This window comes from Mirounga leonina, unplaced genomic scaffold (genome assembly GCF_011800145.1).
Source record: "Mirounga leonina isolate KUSES-001 unplaced genomic scaffold, KU_Mleo_1.0 Mir_151, whole genome shotgun sequence".
Classification (NCBI taxonomy): domain Eukaryota; kingdom Metazoa; phylum Chordata; class Mammalia; order Carnivora; family Phocidae; genus Mirounga; species Mirounga leonina.
In genome coordinates this window covers 43,599,440-43,619,215 of record NW_023270377.1, presented here as the reverse complement: position 1 = coordinate 43,619,215, position 19,776 = coordinate 43,599,440, and the positions used below count along the sequence as shown (strand labels likewise).

Sequence of the window (19,776 nt, the reverse complement as noted above, 5' to 3'; positions counted from 1 at the left end):
TTTTAAAAGACTTAAAAAAAAAAATCTGAAATCACTGCCCACCAAGTACAAAAGTATGGCTAAAAACTGTGGCTACCAGTGTTGACCATTTTCCATACTTACAAGTATTTTTGGTTTACAACTGGAAAGTGTGACACTCTGTGGCTTAGAATCACATGATGTCTTTGCCCAAGGAGTACTGTTTCCAGTAGGTACAAGTTTTGATGTAGGTCGGCCTCTATTTTACAGCAGCAGGTAGATTTGATACAAAGTCAAGCTGGGCTTCACTGTATCCTTTAAAGCCCTCATTTTTCTCTGACCACTTTGCTCTGGGCTACACTGAACATATGTATTAACTAGCAGTTATTTTCTCCAACATGCCTTAACACAAACAGTAATGATGGTGGTGATGGCAGCTACAGGTACTTAGGGGCTTTCCATGCACCAGAGTCTAAATCCTAGGTGTTTTGCCATTGAACAATAAGCGACCTCTCCAATCTTCAAATTTAATTCTAATTCTGGTGGATGCCCTAATATAGGAACTATGGGGGGAAATGGCTTATTCTATACTACAAAGGGAAAAATAATTCAAATGATAAGAAACTGAGTCATTTATTCAGCACCATTAAGGTTAAGAATTCATATTAATGGAAGTATTAAGCCTCTGCAGATGTAAAACAAAACAAAACAAAACCCTCTAGACAACAAACTGTGAGCTTTGGAACTGGCTTCTGGTGGGCTCAAGACTATATTTTAAGAATACGTTCAGGGGATTCTTCGTATTCAATAATATAAGACACTTCCTGAGTTTCTTGGCCTACCAAGGCCATCCTACTAGTCCTAAAACTCACAGTATTTTTCCTGAAGTACAGCTCCTCCAGTAAAGATGATTTTTATCACCCTGCATTTTTTCTTTTTTAAAATTACATATGAGAAAGGCCTGAAGATACAGAGGATTTCAGCAAATTGCCTTTTACCTGTACAATTAGCTAACTCTGGTACATACACTTGCCCATATAGAATTCAGTGTTTCTCCCTCCCTTTTCCTTTCCCTCTTTCTCTCTTCTTTCCCTTCCCTCCTTCCTTATGGCCAAATACTAAAGGCCTACAGATATGGAATGCTTCCCCAAAATGCTCATTTTCTTTATCTGTATTTTCTCTTATTTATATCATGAACTCAATTTTGACATGTGTGCTTGTAACACCTGTAGCAATTTTGATACTTAAAAATTTTAAGAACATAGATTGTAGATACCCCCATTTTATAATATTTGTGATAGGGGGAAGAGATTTTGGTCAATTTCCTTCCATAGTTTGTATGCACTCTGATTGTGAGAGCCACAGGAAATACTTATATTACTTCTCTGTGAATTTAAGTTCACATGATACAGAACACAAATTTAAATGAAAAGTGTGAATTCACAAACTAAGTTTCTTCTAAATAATATTTACAAACCAATTCTATCAGAGCTATACCTCAACAGCAAAGAATATAAAGTTTGTTTTTTAAATAAATATTGGGTGTTTCTATATGTTCCCTCATATAAATTATATTTTCTACATTTTCTATTTCCAAATGGATGATCATAAAGCAATACTCTATGATCACAATTCTTAAAAAAAAATTACTTATGGAATTTCCCCAAAAGGAGGTCACCTTAAGGCAGGATTAAAATAAGAAATCCTTTCGGTCTAGATTTTTATCCTTACCCTCTATTTTCTCAATAAAGCAAGTCATTGACTAGAAAATTAACAACTTGGTCCAGTATGGATGATATAATATAACTCTTTACTGGTAAAATCTCTCAAAGGACATTAAAGTCAGTAGCATTGTTTTTATATTCAAAGGACAGTACATTTAGTTACTTTAGGCAGAAAAAAAGTGATAAAGCTTCAGATTTAAAGGAAATTATCCAAACACAAACCAAAAACCTTCACATTTCATATATTTTTATTGATTAAATACAGTTTCTAAAATAATGCATGTAAACATACATGGTCAACTAAAAAGTACAATACACACTTGAAGGATTACTTGCCTGTCCTATTTCTTAAAATCTCAGATGGATTTTAAGAAATGTATAGACATCCCAATTGCTCCAGGGAAGATGATACCTAATAACATATATTTTTATAATTAATAACATGCATTCTGTTAGAGACAGTCACTCTTTGTCTTCATTTAGAGTTCTCTGATTTGACATGACTTTGACCTGGCTACCTTTCTAAAATTGCTCTCTCATTATAAAAGTTAGGCTAATGTTTCAAAAGGAGCTAAAAAAAATAGCTTCTACTGATAACCACCAATTTCCCAGGGGGAGGTAGTTGGGGGGGGTGTAGGTAAAATAAGTGAAGGGGATTAAGAAGTACAAACTTGCAGTTATAAAATAAGTCAGGGGATGAAAAATACAGCACAGGGAATATAGTCAATAACACTCTAATAACTTTGTATGGTACAGATGGTAAAACTATACTTATCATGGTATCGTAATACATATAAATGTTGGATCACTATGTTGTACACCTCAAATTAATATTGTATGTCAACTATAATTCAATTAAAAATAAATAAATTTAATAAAATAAATAGAATATAATCTAAAAAAATAGCTCTTACAATCCTGATATAAGAAAAAGAGAAAAAGGTCTAGGCCTTTTTAAAATGGGGCCAGGATTTAGCAGATTCACTGTATATCTTCCAAGGTTTTCTTTCTACTTGCCAATATCAGTACCTTCTTTACCCCTACAAGGTATTTTACTTTAATTTTGATAATAAACAAATCTACACTCCCTTATAAAACTATAACATATTATTAGTCTCTCAGAAGAGCAGGGGAAACATCAAACATAAAAACAAAATAAAGTCTTGATGAACAATTAATACTATGTTTCTTCCACAATTTGAAATATAAAAAAATCACAACTTAATGTTGAAATACTACCTTTAGGGATTTTTTTGAAAAGCAAAAATCAAATCTCCATCTTTAACTGTGGTACTTTTATGGCAGCTTCTCCAACTTCTTCTGATATATCTACTCCAAGAGGACATCTGCATCACAATCAGATAAATCACATTATCTCAAATACCTGCTTCCTGATCTGTCGCTAGTTCGCTCCTATCTTGTGTACAATCATCTGTGATGATGGTTCTTGAATACAAACACAACAGGGATAATGGGTGAAGAGAAGGCCAGTCCCATTAATAAATCTAAATTTTGGTATTTGTTTTAACTACTTAGAGGTATAATTGACATCTTTAATGTATACAACTCAATGAATTTGAGGATTGAGAAGTTTTTGAAAGAAATAGTTCTGCTCTCATACTATAAATAAAAACTTAAAAGGAAATAGAAAAATGATAAAAATGCCTTATAATTCTCTACAAAGCTGAAAGGGTACAAACAGTTTACCATACAGCTGAAGTCAAATCTGCATCCATTTCTACTTTAGAAATTCCCCAGGTTTTTATTGATTCTTCTCTGAGGTTTCAAAAGCTGGCTTGCTCCTTTTCTACCTTCTTGTCAGTACTGGCAGGAGACGTCTGAGTTCCTACTCTCTTTCTCTGTTCTTCCTCAGTAAATAATTTTGGCCTCAGATTTCTGCTTTTTTACAACGTTGCCCAATATACAGCTTCAACTGGACCCTAATCTGGAAAAAGCCATCAACTTCTGCCTCCACACTGTCACAAGAAGGCAACACTGGATCAGACAGTATGTTCTACGTGAGGCTAGGCCATCAATATAGGAGATTCCTTCTCCCACTACTAACTAAACTCTGTTTTAGGCTTTGAATTTTATACTGCAACTTGCATAGAGATTATAAAAGGTACCACGTACTTGGGTTCATAGCGGATGCCTTCTGTGTTGTGTAAAACGCCCACACCAGCACGCAGTCTTTCAATACCGTTCCTAAATAAGAATCATTTAAATAAAATAAACAGACCAAGATTTAAAGGAGGAAGATGTAGCACGATGAAATGGCAAATTATGAGTGAAGCACATACATCCCGTGCTTACCATGCAATCATAATGCCATTGTCAGTGCACAGTCTGGGAGGAGGACACAGCAAAGTGCACTGTGTTGCATTTGTTACAATTTCCAGAGCTTTTCGGATGTGTAAGTTACTTGCAACGCCCCCAGACACAACCTGAAGGAATTGAAAAGACCAAAATCAACAAATATTACATATGGCTATGAGCCAAACTGTTAGCTAAACCTGGGGAAGATTCCAGCATTATACAATAAGAAAATATCACATTTTGACAGGTGGAGATGGGCAAATGATCAATCTGTATAATAAAAATTTGGAGGAAAAGAAAATCAACAACTTCAATATCAATATACAAGGACCACTATAATTATTTATTTATTTATTTATTTATTTATTTTGGCAGGGGGTGGGAGGGACAGAGAGAGAGGGAGAGAGAAACTTAAGTGGACTCCACACTGAGCATGGAGCCTGACCAAGGGCTGGATCTCAGAATCCTGAGATCATGACCTGAGCTAAAACCAAAAGTCAGACACTTAACCCACTGCACCACCACGAGGAGCCCCGGACCACTATCATTTTTGTACATTTTCTTCTAACTTTTTTCTAATTATGATCAAAGTACAACAATATTTTAGACCCTGCCATTTTTACTTATAAGCATTTTTCTCATTTTACATTATTCTTAAAAAGCTATTGCCTTTGATAGTCACATAATATTCTATTTTGTGACTCTACCATCATTTAATATTTGTCTCATTTTATAATTTTCAAAAAGATGAAGTTTAAGATATAGTTAAACGGAGTTTATCAAGGCTTTTATGCAGATTTAAAGGGATTTCATCAAAGGAACATAAATTTGAAGGAAACTAGCTTATTTTTCTAAAAATAATGATAGCAGTTACTGCATCTCATTTCTTAATGTAAATCCACTTTTAAATTCAATGAGTAGATGCAGTCTTGGAGATTTTTTGCCACACAGGCTGTGCAGATGTCCCATAAAGCTGCCGTACCTGTATAAGAAATGGCTGTTAGTCTTTATTCTGCAGAATTTCATACTTCCAGGCTAGCGTATGACATAAAGGCCTTTTGATCCTATGCACGGGATCAGTTAAGCTCCCAGAAGAAAAGTAACACACTGTAAAGTGTGAACACTATTGTTAGAGGAGACGACAGAACTTACCAGTACTGCATTACTTGGAGGTAACAAGCGTCTCTGCTGGCAGAACAGAATGGCACGGTGAGTTCTCTCTGCCACGTGGCACGCCGTGGTGTGCTGTACCGCAGCGGCAACGTGTGCGGCTGAAGACAGGACTTGCCCCCTCTGCAACCCTGCAGAAAGCAGCAGGTATTTTTAGGCACAATCCAGGATTACTTATTTTTTCAACTCTCCCAATTAGAAATATACCTTCCTCTTTTTCCTTTTGCATTATTATCTTATCAATAACATGCTGAAGTCCAGAGAAAGAAAAATCACAATTTTTAGCTCGTTGCATGGGAGGTTTGATAGCAAAATGCAGTTTATTTCCTTGTTTGGCCAAATGTTCTATAGCCTTCCCACCACTCATGGTGGAGCACTCTGGATGTTTTATCAAAGACAGTCTTCTTGCCACCTATCAAAAACAAAAATGTTTGTAATGAGTCATAAAGCTGCACATTTTGAAAACAAGCAAAGGAAATGAAATTTACTAAAAAAAAAAAAAAAAATCCAACCAAAAACCAAAATAGAACAACAAGCCTGGGTGAATAAGACATGCTGTGCTTTTACATATATGGACTATAGTTAGTAGTCAGTAAGGACAGACTCTTGCTCCTTCTCACAGCCTGATCAGTAGGGGTCAATAGGGGCGCCTGGGTGGCTCAGATGGTTGAGGGTCTGCCTTCAGCTCAGGTCATGATCCTACGGTCCTGGGATCGAGTCCCGCATCAGGCTCCCTGCTAGGTGGGGAGCCTGCTTCTCCCTCTGCCTCTGCCTCTCTCTCTCTCTCTCTCTCTGACTCTCATGAATAAAAAAAAAAAAAAAAATAGGGGTCAATCACTGCTTCCCTATCTACTTCGGCTCTTTTGGAGATGAAAAATAAGTTTGAAGTTCACAATGACTGCTTAATGATTAGCTTCACATTAGAACTTGTCCATTTCCTCTAATCATTGCAGCTGTTGGCAGTAGGCTTTCTGCAGATAGCAGTAGGCTCAGGATTCATAAACAAGGGAAAAAGAAACCTGCTTGGTGGTGGTGTCAGCAACTACGATGTTCAGTCACAAAACTTTGTACATCTTTGGGCGCCTGGGTGGCTCAGTTGGTTAAGCAACTGCCTTCGGCTCAGGTCATGATCTTGGGAGTCCCAAGATCAAGTCCCACATTGGGCTCCCTGCTCAGTGGGGAGTCTGCTTCTCCCTCTGACCCTCTCCCCTCTCATGCTCTCACTCTTCTCTCTCTCACGTAAATAAATAAAATCTTTAAAAAAACACACAAAACTTTATACATCTTTAATGTCCTTTATTATCTTTATATACCCTCTTATTTCACATTTTTATAGTACTTTACATGGCAATTTCTTTCAGATATATTTTTTGATTAAAAACATAACAGCATCTGCAAACTATATGAGCCTTTATGTACTGATCTAAACCTCTTACCATTTCACTCATAATGGGTAAGAAATCTTTTATAAAACTATGTACTACTTTTCTTTTTTTCTTACTGCATATAAGTTTTTTTCAGTCTATTAATCAGAAATATTTAGATAAATGGCAGTAGTGTATCTATTATTATTTGACTGAAATAGACACCTTAATAGAAAAGAATGGAGAAATTAATTCTTAAATAATTACCTTGTCAAGCATGTCACCTGGTGCTATGTCCAAAGACTTTCCCAGAAGCAGAAAATCTGAAACTCCTCTAACTAATGCCAACAGACAATGACCTCCAGAAATCAAAAGAACTAAAAAGGGAAATTCTACTTTATTTAACAACCTAATAGTAAGTGCATGAGCCTCCATATGATGAATGGGAATGAAAGGTTTTTTTAACTGGTCTACTAGTTGTAAGCTAAATGATAAGCCTACTCCCAAGCTTAAAGCAAGTCCTGGTTTTACAGTAGTTGCAATTGCTGAGAGTTCACTTGGAGAGACTTTACTGGCAGAGAGCGCTTCTTGCACTATTCGTTGAATATTTTCTCTGTGAAGTTGCTGAGCTACTGGAGGAACAATCCCACCTGTTCTGGAAGAAATAAAAAAACAGCTTTTTAGAATTTCAAGACTGTCAAAATAGAGTAAGAAAAGTTTTACATTAGGGCTGAAGGCATGTTTTCAAATTAATTATTTTATAGCCAAATATGTTAGTCAAGTGTATTTAAGTATGTATACCTTATAATGCAGCACAGTATAAGAACTTAGTATGCAGTGATTAAGGGTGTAATGTCTGACTTTTCAAAATTGTACACAACAAATTCCTATGGATTTGTTGATGAATGGAATCACCAAAATAATCTTAAGAAGCATTCTATGGAAGACGTCTTGAACAAGGAAAGGACAGGATAAAACTGGATTTTAGAAAAATTAATCTCTCTGGAGACAGAATTTTTATTTTTATTTATTTTTTCAATTAAAAAAAATTTTTTTTAAGATTTTATTCGTCGGACAGAAAGAGAGAGAGAGAGCACAAGCAGGGGGAGCGGCAGGCAGAGGGAGAAGCAGGCTCCCTGCTGAGCAAGGAGCCTGATGTGGGTCTCAATCCCAGTACCCTGGGATCATGACCTGAGCCAAAGGCAGACGCTTAACTGAGCCACCCACATGCCCCTAAGGGAGAATTTTCAAAGAGGTTACTGTAAAAGTATTTGTTTACATCTTAAACTACATGATCATGGGACATGAAAGAAAGGGACAGAGAGCCTTGAAAAACTGTTATAACTGACTGGATATAAGGGGAAGGGGGACCAAGGCATCCAAGATGATTCACATATTGAGCTGGAATGACTAGGAGAAAAGCAATACTAACAGAGAAACATGAAGACAGTTTTGTGAAGAAGATGAGTTTATTTTTAAACACACTGCACTTGAGGTCATGGCAGGACAGCAGACAGCTTGCAATCCTGAAATAAGAGTTGATAATTTTGATTTGGGTTCTATGTAAGACTCACTCCAAATGTCAAGAGTAAAGAAGTAGGAGGCAAAGTTGCTAGCAAAAAATTTGCCAGCATGTGACTGACTTACAATCAGAGAAGCAGAGCAATAAAATATAGGGTCTGCAAGATACACCTCTCTAATCTCAAAAAAATCTTCAAATATTTGACGCTGTGACTTCTTTACACAGAAATGAAAACCCTCAATAGGGGCATTCAATTAGTATTTACTTAATAGTTATAATATGCAGGGGCGCCTGGGGGGCTCAGTCCGTTAAGTGTCTGCCTTTGGCTCAGACCCTGATCCCAGGGTCCTGGGATGGAGCCCCGAGGCAGGCTCCTTGCTCAGGGGGGAGTTGCCTTCTTCCTCTCCCTTTGCCCCTCCCCCTGCTCATGCTCTCTGTCCCTCTGCTCTCTCTCTCTCTCTCTCAAACAATAAAATCTTAAAAAAAAATAGTTATAATATGTATCGAATCAGGCAATGAAGGAAACAATAAAAGAAACAACCTTATTTCAACACATTCATATAGTAATACTATTTTCCTTAATTCTTCAAAGCCACTTTTTCTCTTACATTCTTCAACTCTGTTAATGGCCTTCTAATGACTTGCGTTTCTAGCTTCATCTTTATCTCCTTTCTTTATCTCACTTTCCACAACTAGGTGTATCACCATTCCAACTGCCACCATCAAGTTCAAAAAGCTCTCATTATCTCAGTCTATTCAAAGCCTTCTAACTGCAACTTCCTAGAGAGATTTTCTGATCCTTGGAGTCCATTCTACATTGTGTTGCCAGAAAGTAAAGCAAAATGCTGACCCCATAACTTTCCTACTCAAAAGCATTTACTTTCTTGAAATTTGGGTAACTTTAAGCCTAAATCCTCTCCCTCCCATTTCCTTCTCCCACTTGTCTACCTCCCTTTCTTGCTTGGGTTGGGGGAGGGGGTCCTACCTTGGACCTGCTTAGGGTTGCTTAGCTAGCATAATCCTTTTAAGGATTTTATGTATTTTATCTTAAAAGGATTATGCTAGCTAAGCACTCGAGACAAAAGAGATGAGTAAGACCATGGCTTTATTCTCAAAAGAACTGATTTGTACACAGTACGGAGAGTAGGTGACTGAGGGGCTAAAGCTAATAAAAAGTCAGGGAAACCATCTGACCTCAAGGTAGGACCCCCCTCCCCCAACCCAAACAGTCCTCTATTAATGCATTTCCCATGCTGTTTTACAATGACTTGCTTACCTGTCGGTCTTCTTCACTCATTTATAATGGACTAGAAGTACGATTGTTATTACTAATAGGTAGCTTTTATTGAGTTCTTGCTACCTGTCAAGAATTGCACTACACGCCTTGGAAGAATTCACATTTAATCCTCACAACAGTATTAGGAGCTAGCTACCATTACTATCCCTATTTCACACATAAGGAAACTGAGGCACAGAAAACCGTGCAAGGTCCAGAATGTAAACCTACTGCTCAGAGACGAGGATTATATATCTCGGTCTTATTTGTACCACGGTGCTTCAAAGTTGCCTGGCAACTGTAGGAATTCAATAAATGCTGAGATGAGCTGTGTAGATGGTACCACTTTACTTCCTGTGTATTTCTCTCAAGTGACCTATGCACTAACTAAACTGAACGTTTGTCCTGTATTTTATCACCTCTTTGCCTTTGCTATAATGTTTACTCATGCTACAGTATTTTTTCCATCTCCATTCATTGAAGGCCTACCTATTTTCAAGGCCACTGACACCTGCAGTGTATCAGATGCTATGCTGGCTATCAGGCATAGTGTAGTGATTAATACTGATAATTAAGACAGAGCCCGTCACCATGGAGCTTAGAGTCTATTGGGGGAAAGACTATACATAAGTAAACAAATGTAAAAATTATCAAAAGGATGATGAAGAAAATAAGCAGGGTGTGGTGATACAGAATAAACATGGCAGGGATATTGAATTTAGATAAAGTGGTCAGGGAAGGCCTTTCTACACAGTCAACATTTACATGTGCAAATGTCCAGGACACTCAGAAATACTGAGTGGAACTGAGGCATGGTAGTAATAGTTATTGTTTGCACCATTTGTTTGATACTTACTTTATGCTGACTTGTACTGTATGTTTCCTTTAGGTCTGTATATCAGAGATTGGGTTAAGCTCCTTGAAGGCAAGGACTTTTCTGGTATTTCACTATGCCTTATTAACACTTACCACAGCCCTTTCATATAGTATGTAACTGTTAGAGGTCTATTCTGTCTCTTCACATATATTATTTCTGTTATACTCCCCACAATCCTGTAAGGCAGGTATTATCTTTCCCATTTTACAGATGTGAAAACACAATCAGAGAGGATAAGGAACTTGCCTAAATTCAGAGTCAACACCATTTGCCTAATTCATAATTCAAATACAGGTCTGTGATCTCAAAATACCAACCTTTTTCACTATTCAGGTGTTATAAATTGATGGCTTGAAGGTGTATTTGATCTGTATAGCATTTTAATCTATTTTGAATTACCAACTAATTTTAAAATCTGGAGATATTACAGTTACATTCTGGATTCCCATTTTCTCTTGAAAATTCTGATGATCAAATAACATAGGGCCTACATTTCTGCATGGCAACAATTGGCTGGAGCTGACTAGTGACCTCCTCCAGATATCTTCCACTTTATATCCAGCCCACTTATCCATGTAGCCTGACTAGTGGTCCTCTGCAAAGACATGAGTTTATAAACCTTGCACCATTCTATGCTTTAATACAACAGTGTATTATTATTTAAGTACCAACATGAGTTATATCTATAAATGTGAATAGGATTTTTTTTTTTTTCCCCAGTGATTAACACAGTCTAGAGATAGGGTCATGCTCTCCTAGGACTTCAGTCGAGACCATGAAACATACGGGTGGACAAAAGAGGAAAAGGCATTACTAAGGGGAAATCATGGATAAATCTTAGAGTTGGGAATGAGCTTAGTTCTTTTTGGCAAGAGGCTCAGTTAAAGTTGAGACCTTATTATGGAGAGCCTTAAAGGCCAGGATGTAGGGTTTAAGGTTCTCTACAGTAGTTATTAGAAGCTTTTGCACAAAAGAACTCCTAAAATTGAACTTTTATATATGATAAATAGAATTATTTCATTTTACTTTTCCCAAAAGTGGGAACTACCAAGATAATGTTTACTTACTTTAAATGAACTTCAGTTTGGGAGTGTATTGCTTCTCCCAAAACATTTCCAGTTTCATCCACCACGGCAGCTGCTGTATCATCACAACTGGTTTCAATTCCTAATACTAGTTTATGAAGAAACAGTTTTCCAGGATGAAAATTAAAACTTCTTAAAAATTCATAAGGTTTCCTTCTTGATGTTTTAGAAAAAACTCCTGTTGTCTTATTCAGTATTAGCATACTTAACTCTACAGATAACTCCTAGAAAAGAAATGAAGAAACAAACTAATTATTTGGAACTGACATTAACCACTAACCCATTCAGATGAGCAAAATTCCAAAAACTTGATTTATTTTGCAATATAATAGTTTTACAAAATTACAGGAAAGTTTTGTAAAAGCAAAAATTTCTAAAGGCTATAGCAACCTGTGAACATAAATAACAGTATGAATGACTACAATGCTCTTCAAGGGGGAAAACAAGGAAGTCAGATACAAAATTTTTTAGTATTATCATGCTGTTCTTAGCAAACTATTCATTATTTATAAAATAGCTAATAGTTGCATGGATAGTCTTCTGGAAAGTGCTATTTATTTTTGATAGCTAAGTTAAAACAAAATTGGTTTAAGAAAATTAAATGATAAAGGCAAAACAGAACAGATACAAATAAATGCATTCCATTTCTTGGAAATCTCTTTCAAAATAAAATTTAATAATTTGGTTTGAAAACAATTCACAGAAAAGACACACACAATTTAGTCATCTACTTTGGAAACAAGTGTTCTTATAAAGCTCATCTTAAAAGAACCACATGTGGACTAAAACGACTGCAACCTAATACCCATTTTATCCATTAATTACAATTTTTCTAATTCAGTCTCCATTTTACCACAGGTTTATTGTAGTAAGGATCTCCCCAAATCCTTTCTCCTCAAAATAATAGCAGTACATCACTGAAGCACCCTGGTATCTTCACAATTTCAAGTATCTAATTTCATGCCCCCAAATCACCTGTTCTAGACCTTTCTGGGTGCTTACGTAGACCCTTCCCCTACACAGTAATGGACAAAATGGAAAAAAATGAGAGAATACTGGAATTTTTATTGTTCCCCTCTGGCAGAGGGCATCCGGGGATTAGAGTTATAAGCAACCTACTTGCGCAGAGGACAGCTGCGGGGAGTGCAGCCCAGACACACATACTCGGAGAAATTAGATTTGCAGTCACTAAAATCCAGGCAGGGAATCTTGTGCGAAGCACTTGTCTTTAGGGCTACGAAGGCTCCTAAGTGAACCAGGGTACTTGGCCAGTGCTCGTCTGTTCTAGGAAGCGAAAGGTTTGTACTGGAATCGCCCTTCCAGGCAGGCGAAAGAACCAGTGAGAGAGGGGGTGAGCAATTTTACCCACCTTCCTCGCGAACGACAGTGGCTAGTACTGGTTTCGTTCCCCTAGCAAAGACGGTCGACTGCGTTTTTAAAAGAGCAAGAGAGGCCGAACCTGTCGCTCCGGAAGTGATGTCATCAACACGGTGCCAGCGTCTCGTCGCCAGCGCCTGCTCCTATGGCCCTGGAGGGCGTCACTCTTAACTCAGTACAAACAAAGCGTAAATGTTGTTTTTGTCCGAGATGCAGTGCGTGCACTCACGCGTTACTTTAGACTTACAGGTAGCGAGACTTTTGCAAGGTCACACGGCTAATGATCGATCTAGCGGAGGCCGAACGTAGATTTGCCTGACTACACAGCGTTAAGTTCTAAACACTTGGCTACGTGAAAATTTTATTTGCCTTTGGCTGGAATTTGGACGCCACTGTGAGGAAAGGGTGGTGCAGATTATTCGTCATTCCATTTTAGAGGAACTATGACCAAATCTAAAGGTTGTTGCCCGAAATAGCTAATAGTTACAGAAACGGAGTGGAAAGGAGGGACGACGCCACGGACCTACTTGTACACGGTTCCGAGGGAACGGAAGTGCTTCCGATCGGACTGTCTAAACCGTCCCTCCCACTTTTTGGAGTAAAGGTGTGGGGCTGGCTCGTTTTTGTGATTAAAAGGGGGAAGGAGCTATGGTATATTCATTTACCATGAAAAAATTACATCCTATTTTCGCAATGCATTTCATGGTTTCTGCTTACTATGTACACAACCTTCAGGAAAATATGTACTCATTCTTGGACCTCCTTCAGTCTTTTTTTCCCCCTTTCTTTTATTGTATGTGAACTTGTCATTTGAATGAATAGATTTATCCCAAGTCTTTCTTCTGCTAAAGTCCTGCTAGACTTTAAGGTTTTACTAAGCTTACTAAGCAAGGACTTAATATATGCAAGATTGGTTAAGGCTATCACATAAATCTCTCGAACGGCATGAAGTTCTTGGTATAGAAGATAAAGAAATCTCGGTCGGAAGTCACAGTTACAGTCTAGTGGTAGATAGAAATATATACATTCATAATTACCAAAATGTTGATAATTTTTTAGGTGAAACATGCTTTTAAAATTTATGTGTGACACTAGTAACCATAATTAGCAATTCACTTACGTTGTGCCAGGTAGTGTCGCAGATTAATTTAATCCTCACTATAATCCTGTGAGGTAATTAGTTACTGTCCTCATTTTACAGATGAGGCAAATGGACCACAGAGTTTGATGATTTGCTGGTCACATAGCTAGTAAACGCAAAGCTGTAAGTTAGGCCATCTGGTTCTGGAAACTGTTTCCTTAACTTCTAGAAGATAAAGTAACACTTATTTCCCTAGGAAGTGTGTCTGAGCTAAAAAAAAAAGGGGGGGGGAGAAAAATTAAGACCAAAAGGTTAAGAAAAATTAGTTCTCCTAACTGCATATGATTGGTTAGAGATTATTTTCTATTATATGCTGAAATCTAGCCTGACCATAAAATCTTTCACATCTGGCATTTTCTTGCAATTTGGATTATGTTCAGCAGGTGTGTCTCAATACCCTTCTGTGCAAGAATGTGTCAAGAGTTATCCCTTTTTTATGTGCTGGTATTATTGGTAGATTCCTCATCCAGGCACGTTTGGCTGGTGTTGAGTCTTAATGCTGCATTATGTGAAACAGCAAAACTCTAGGACACATTAGGAAGGAATTTTATTCTTCCTTAGATTGATGGCATGTAAGTAGCAGAAAGAAAAGGCACTTATACCAGTACCACATATTTGGCAAGTGAAGGTATACATTTTCCATGTTCTTTATTGTACTAGAGGAGAAATTATTGGTGGAAAGGCACTTATGCTCTCTGAGGCCTGCCTGGGCTTTCATACAGATCATATTATATGATTTGATTGCCACTGGTGGACATTCTCAAAGAAATATGGCTTAACTAATGTAACTTCCACTTGAATTTAGAATCAAAATATGCTCATTTTGTCTTTGCTATTGCCTGCCTAACTTGCCATTTGTAAGTTTTAGAGGAAAGTAATATATAGAAGAGTCTTTACAATAATTTTCTAATTACGTCTTACTAAATTGGATTTTATTTTCATTTGTTACTTATTTATTGGGTTCTTTCCTTTGGGCTACAAACTTCATCAGTTGTTAGGGATAAAAGATAAGATCCACTCCCTATCTTCAAGGAATGGGGTCTAATTACAATACAGCATTATTGAAAGTGTACATTGAGAGTGGGGAGTTGCTTGGGGAAGGTGGTATAGCTTGCCACAGAGGTATCCACAGCTTAGCAGGACCTTGGTGTGATTACTGGATTTCAACATCTGATTTTCTAGGCTTGAAACTGGTTTATCAGATTTGGAGGTGACTGGACTCTGGGGTGCTGAGGCATACAATCTGCTAAGAAACTGCTTAGTAAAAACCATATACTAAGGTGTTAATTTATGAAAAATGTAATGATGAAGGAGGTAGGATACTTAAGCTTGCTGATCCTTTCTCTGTATTGAGCAAATTACGGTGAAAGTCAGATCCAAAACGAGAAGATTGTTTGGTAAATATGGAACGGAGGCAAAAGAAATGAGTTTGGTGCTTTAAATGGCTAATGTTTAAGGCCTGATGCATCTCTTTTCACCTGAGTCACCTGTTTTACATTCTTCATGGGTTGGATTGTGTTAAAAATACACTTACAACTATCTCTTTGATGTAGAAATTGTTTCATTAATGGTAATACTGTCAATTGGGTCTCATCCTTGGAAAATATTTGCTTTTTTTTCATTTGATGAGCCATTATGCTTATTTTACAAATTTCAGAGGATTTTATTGTGGTAAAATATATGCAACAGTATTTATCATTTTAACCATTTTTAGGTGTACAGTTTGGCATTAAGTTTACTCACACTGTTGTGCAAACATCTTTACCATCCATCTACAAACCTTTTTCACTTTCCCCCACTGAAACTGTACCCATTAAACACTAATTTATTTCCCCTTCCTGCCAGCCCCTGGAAACCACCATTATGTCTCTTACTAGTCTAGGTACCTCATATAAGTGGGATCATACAATATTTGTCCTTTTGTGACTGGCTTGTTTCACACAGCAATAATGTCAAGGTTCATCCAATGTGGTAGCATGTCAATTTTTTTTTAAGTGGAATAACATCCTATTGTTTGTATATGCCACATTTTGTTTATCCATAGACACTTGAGTTGTTTCCACCTTCTATTGTGAATAATGCTTCTATAAACATGGGTTGCACAAATACCTTTTCAAATCCCTGCTTTCACTTCTTTTGGGTATATGCCCAGAACTAGGTATATTGCTGGATCATATGGTAATTATTTAATTTTTGAGGAATCGCCATACCCATATGATCTTATTTTTCAAGTGTGTGGGGTCTGTGTATTTTTGGCAGAGGAGGGAGAGGGTGAATCTTTTTGTTGCTCCCATATAATCCCCAGGACTGTTAAGTACCATAATAGAAACATAGGACTTGATAATTCATAGGAGGGACAAATTTCTCAAAGCAGAATCACTGTATCAGGTTTTCTGTAGTAGGTGGCATACTGGTATTTTCTCAGCAATGCCAGTTATGTCATCTGGCTTCTCTGTTCCTATTTAAAAAATTACAACATGGGAGCACCTGGGTGGCTCAGTTGGTTAAGTGACTGCCTTCAGCTCAGGTCATGATCCTGGAGTCCCGGGATTGAGTCCCACATCGGGCTCCCTGCTCGGCAGGGAGTCTGCTTCTCCCTCTGACCCTCCCCCCCTCATATGCTCTCTCTCTCTCTCATTCTCACTCTCTCAAATGAATAAATAAAATCTTTAAAAAATAAAAAATTACAACATGATGATGCATACCTATCTTCTTTTTTTTTAAAAAGACTTTATTTATTTGACAGAGGGAGAAGCACAAGCAGGGGGAGCGGGAGAAGGAGAAGCAGGCTCCCTGCTCAGCAGGGAGCCCGATGCAGGACTCGATTCCAGGACCTTGGGATCATGACCTGAGCTGGAGGCAGACACTTAACTGACTGAGCCACCCAGGCGTCCCTTATCTTCTTGATAATACACTCAACAGTTTTTTGCAAAATCTGGACATTTAAAAAAATGCTGTCGATAGAAATTTATAACTACATAATTGGCAAGTCAGAAATTTTATATACTATAAAATTCCTGTCACATTTTTTAAAGAGTTCACTACAGTGTTAATGATGCAGTTTCTTTACTATAGTTCTTATAATTGAGAATTTATTTTTATCAAAATAATTATACAGTTAGAGTGAACATAGTGATAAACTTGGCCTATCTGCTAAACTTAGAATTATATAGAAATTTAGTGCTACAGGTTGTCACTTCCATCATCATTAGTTGATTATCAAAGGCTTGAATGAGTCAAGAAATAAATTACAATGCTGAACATAGACTCCAAATATATTTCTACTAAACTTTTAATTATGAAATATTTCAGATTGTGAAAGTGTCAAGAATACTATAATCAACTTCTGTGAACGCAACACTAATTTAAGAGTAATATTATTACCCAATACAGTTGAAGCCTACCGTGTACTACATAACTAAGATATTCAGTATTCTAAATTTGGGTTTATAATTCTCATGTGTTCATTTAAAGTGAAATGAAAAATTTTAAACCCCATATAATAAACTACCTGCTGAATCATTTTTTTAACTGGAACTGAAATTAGGGAGTAAAATAAAAACCTAAGATATTTCATAACTCTTCTTTTTGACATTAGGCAAAATAAGGGAGAGTTTATCTTTGCTATTCTCTTACCTACCTTCCTTCCCTTCCCAGTGCTACTACAAACTTCCTTTTAGATTATTTTACTTAGACCTGTCTTCCCAGTACTGAACCTGTTTACATTTCCTACAGCCACATGTAATATGCATGTAATTGTTTTGAAAATTACTCTGTCTTGTTAGAAGCGTTACAAAACTGCATTGGTCTATGCTGGGTTGCTACATTTGTCTTCTTCAGGATTAGCATGAGAGCATTTTGGGGCTTATTTACTGATGACATATTAATAAAGGAGATATAATATAGGTGAAATATATTGCATGACAATTAAGTTTCAATCTAACAAGATAGGGTTCCACAGGAAAAAGAAAGCTTAGACTTGGTTTAATAAATCCATTAAGTATATGAAGGGAAAGCCATCATTTAAAGGCACTACATGGGGGCGCCTGGGTGGCTCAGTCGTTAAGCGTCTGCCTTCGGCCCAGGTCATGATCCCAGGGTCCTGGGATCGAGCCCCGCATCGGGCTCCCTGCTCCTCGGGAAGCCTGCTTCTCCCTCTCCCGCTCCCCCCGCTTGTGTTCCCTCTCTCGCTGTGTCCCTCTCTGTCAAATAAATAAAATCTTTAAAAAAAATAAAAAATAAAAAATAAAGGCACTACATGTTGAACAGCTGAGGTTTTAGTGACTGTAAGGTGAATCAGTGATATGTGGCTGTTAAAAGAGCTAAAATCAGACTACATTAAGAAAAAAAAAAAGGATCCAGAACAAGAGAATTGGTACCACTGTAATGACATCACATCTTTTCACCTCTTGTAGTTAGCTCTAATAGTATATAATAATAAACTGCAACTCAGAGCAGAATTACCAGGATAGTAGGAGAAATTTGAAACCATATCACATGGAAAATGGTGAAGACCCTGGTAATGTTTACTCAGTGCTATTGGTAACAGTTTAAAAGTTAAACAGTTGAAGAGTTGTGTAGAATAAGGATTAGATTTCGGCTTAATGTAAAATAAGTTATAAATTTCATTACAAAAATGCAGCCTTATAATTCCTCCTTTATTAGCACTAACACAGAACTGAATAGAGGCATGATGGTTAATGAAAATTCAAGGTAAGGTAAGGAGCTGAAATTATATAGCCTCTAAGGTCTTTTCCAACTCTTAGCATCATAACTCCATAAGGCTAATTCATACAGATATTAGTTAAGGAGATATTGTTATGCCCCTTAGGATCTTTATAGTTTAGTAGTACTTTAGTAAAGTAGTACTTTAGTAAAGACCATAGTGCATTAAACCTAAAAATATGGTTCTATGCTTAAGGAAAAAAAGGTGAGGGGGGGTAGGTCAAAAAGACACAGAAGCCAACTTGGAAATTATGACTGGGAACTTTGACTTCCAATGGCCAAATTTGGAGAACAATTTGAACAAATTAGTAATGATAATAATGAACTATAAACCAAAGAATATCTGTACGTCCAAAATAATGATTGAATGAATAAATGGAGAAGAAAAAAAATCTTCCTTACAGAATTCCAATAAATAAATGTGGAAGGAATAGGGAACTAGAAAACCACCATGGAACTCCACAGTACTAATTGTTGCAGGGAAAATTCACCAATGAATGCTAAAATTAGTGGCACTTATGAACTTACGGCATATTTAGAGACCGCCACTGTTTCCTGATTTGAAATTAGGAGCAATTACAGCACAGCAATTAGTTTTAACCCAAATAATAGTCATTATAGATTTTGTTAAAAAAAAAAAAAAGTTTTTTTTCACATTAAACGATACAAACTTGTGAAACTGGGAAGTTTCCATATTTAATACAACCATTCACCCAGGTGTTAAGACCAAAAAAGCATACACCAAATTTGACCACTTCTTAACCACTTCATCACAGCCATTTTCCTAGTCTGAACTACCTCTTGCCTGTAGTAGTTTCCCAACTATTCTTCCTGCTTCCTATTCCTTTACACTTTATTCTCAACATTAGCCTTTAATCTCCTATGTAAAACTATCCAATGGCTTTGTCAAGCTTAGAAGAAAATTTGCTTATTACCTTGGCCAATAGAACCCTAAATGATCTAACCCTTTCTATTTCTCTGACCTCATTTTTTACCATTCTCATCCTCCTTTATTACTCCTTTCTAGTCTAAAAATCACCTTAGGAACATAAGGGAAGGCTTTCTGAGGTAGCTTCTCCTTTCACCTGCTTAATTTTTTTTTCCATGGCATTTATCACTACATGAAATAATATGTTTTGACTCATTTATTATCTGTTCTCCAATTTGAATGTAAGCTTGTAAGGGAAAAGATTTTGTCTGTCTTACTTACAAACTATAGCCACAATACCTACACTAGACTG

General features: G+C 36.9%; 2 protein-coding genes across 2 annotated transcripts in view; both read right to left on the bottom strand.

Annotated features, from left to right (window-relative positions):
* Positions 1-1,747: 1,747 nt before the first annotated feature.
* OSGEPL1 (O-sialoglycoprotein endopeptidase like 1) lies at positions 1,748-13,173 on the bottom strand. Its single transcript, XM_035007544.1, has 8 exons — positions 12,662-13,173; positions 11,275-11,516; positions 6,800-7,187; positions 5,376-5,580; positions 5,151-5,299; positions 3,996-4,126; positions 3,816-3,887; positions 1,748-3,028 (listed from the first exon to the last, which is right to left on the bottom strand). Exons 2-8 carry the CDS (start codon positions 11,493-11,495, stop codon positions 2,950-2,952), a joined length of 1,245 nt encoding a protein of 414 aa, XP_034863435.1. The 5' UTR covers positions 11,496-11,516; positions 12,662-13,173; the 3' UTR covers positions 1,748-2,949.
* Positions 11,428-19,776, bottom strand: part of ORMDL1 (ORMDL sphingolipid biosynthesis regulator 1) — a 22,475-nt gene continuing 14,126 nt past the window's right edge. Inside the window, exon 4 of the mRNA XM_035007546.1 lies at positions 11,428-11,516. Within this exon, the coding sequence (XP_034863437.1) occupies positions 11,504-11,516 (13 nt within the window). The 3' untranslated portion in view covers positions 11,428-11,503. The remainder of the gene's footprint in view (positions 11,517-19,776) is intronic.

Excerpts from the sequence above, each read along its gene's own strand:
- OSGEPL1 (XM_035007544.1), bottom strand. The coding sequence starts at position 11,495 with ATGCTAATACTGAATAAGACAACAGGAGTTTTTTCTAAAACATCAAGA. Across the intron at positions 5,581-6,799 it reads CAGGTGACATGCTTGACAAG|GTGGCAAGAAGACTGTCTTT; the intron begins GTAATTATTTAA and ends TGTTTTTGATAG. Across the intron at positions 5,300-5,375 it reads GCAAAAGGAAAAAGAGGAAG|GGTTGCAGAGGGGGCAAGTC; the intron begins GTATATTTCTAA and ends TGCTTTCTGCAG.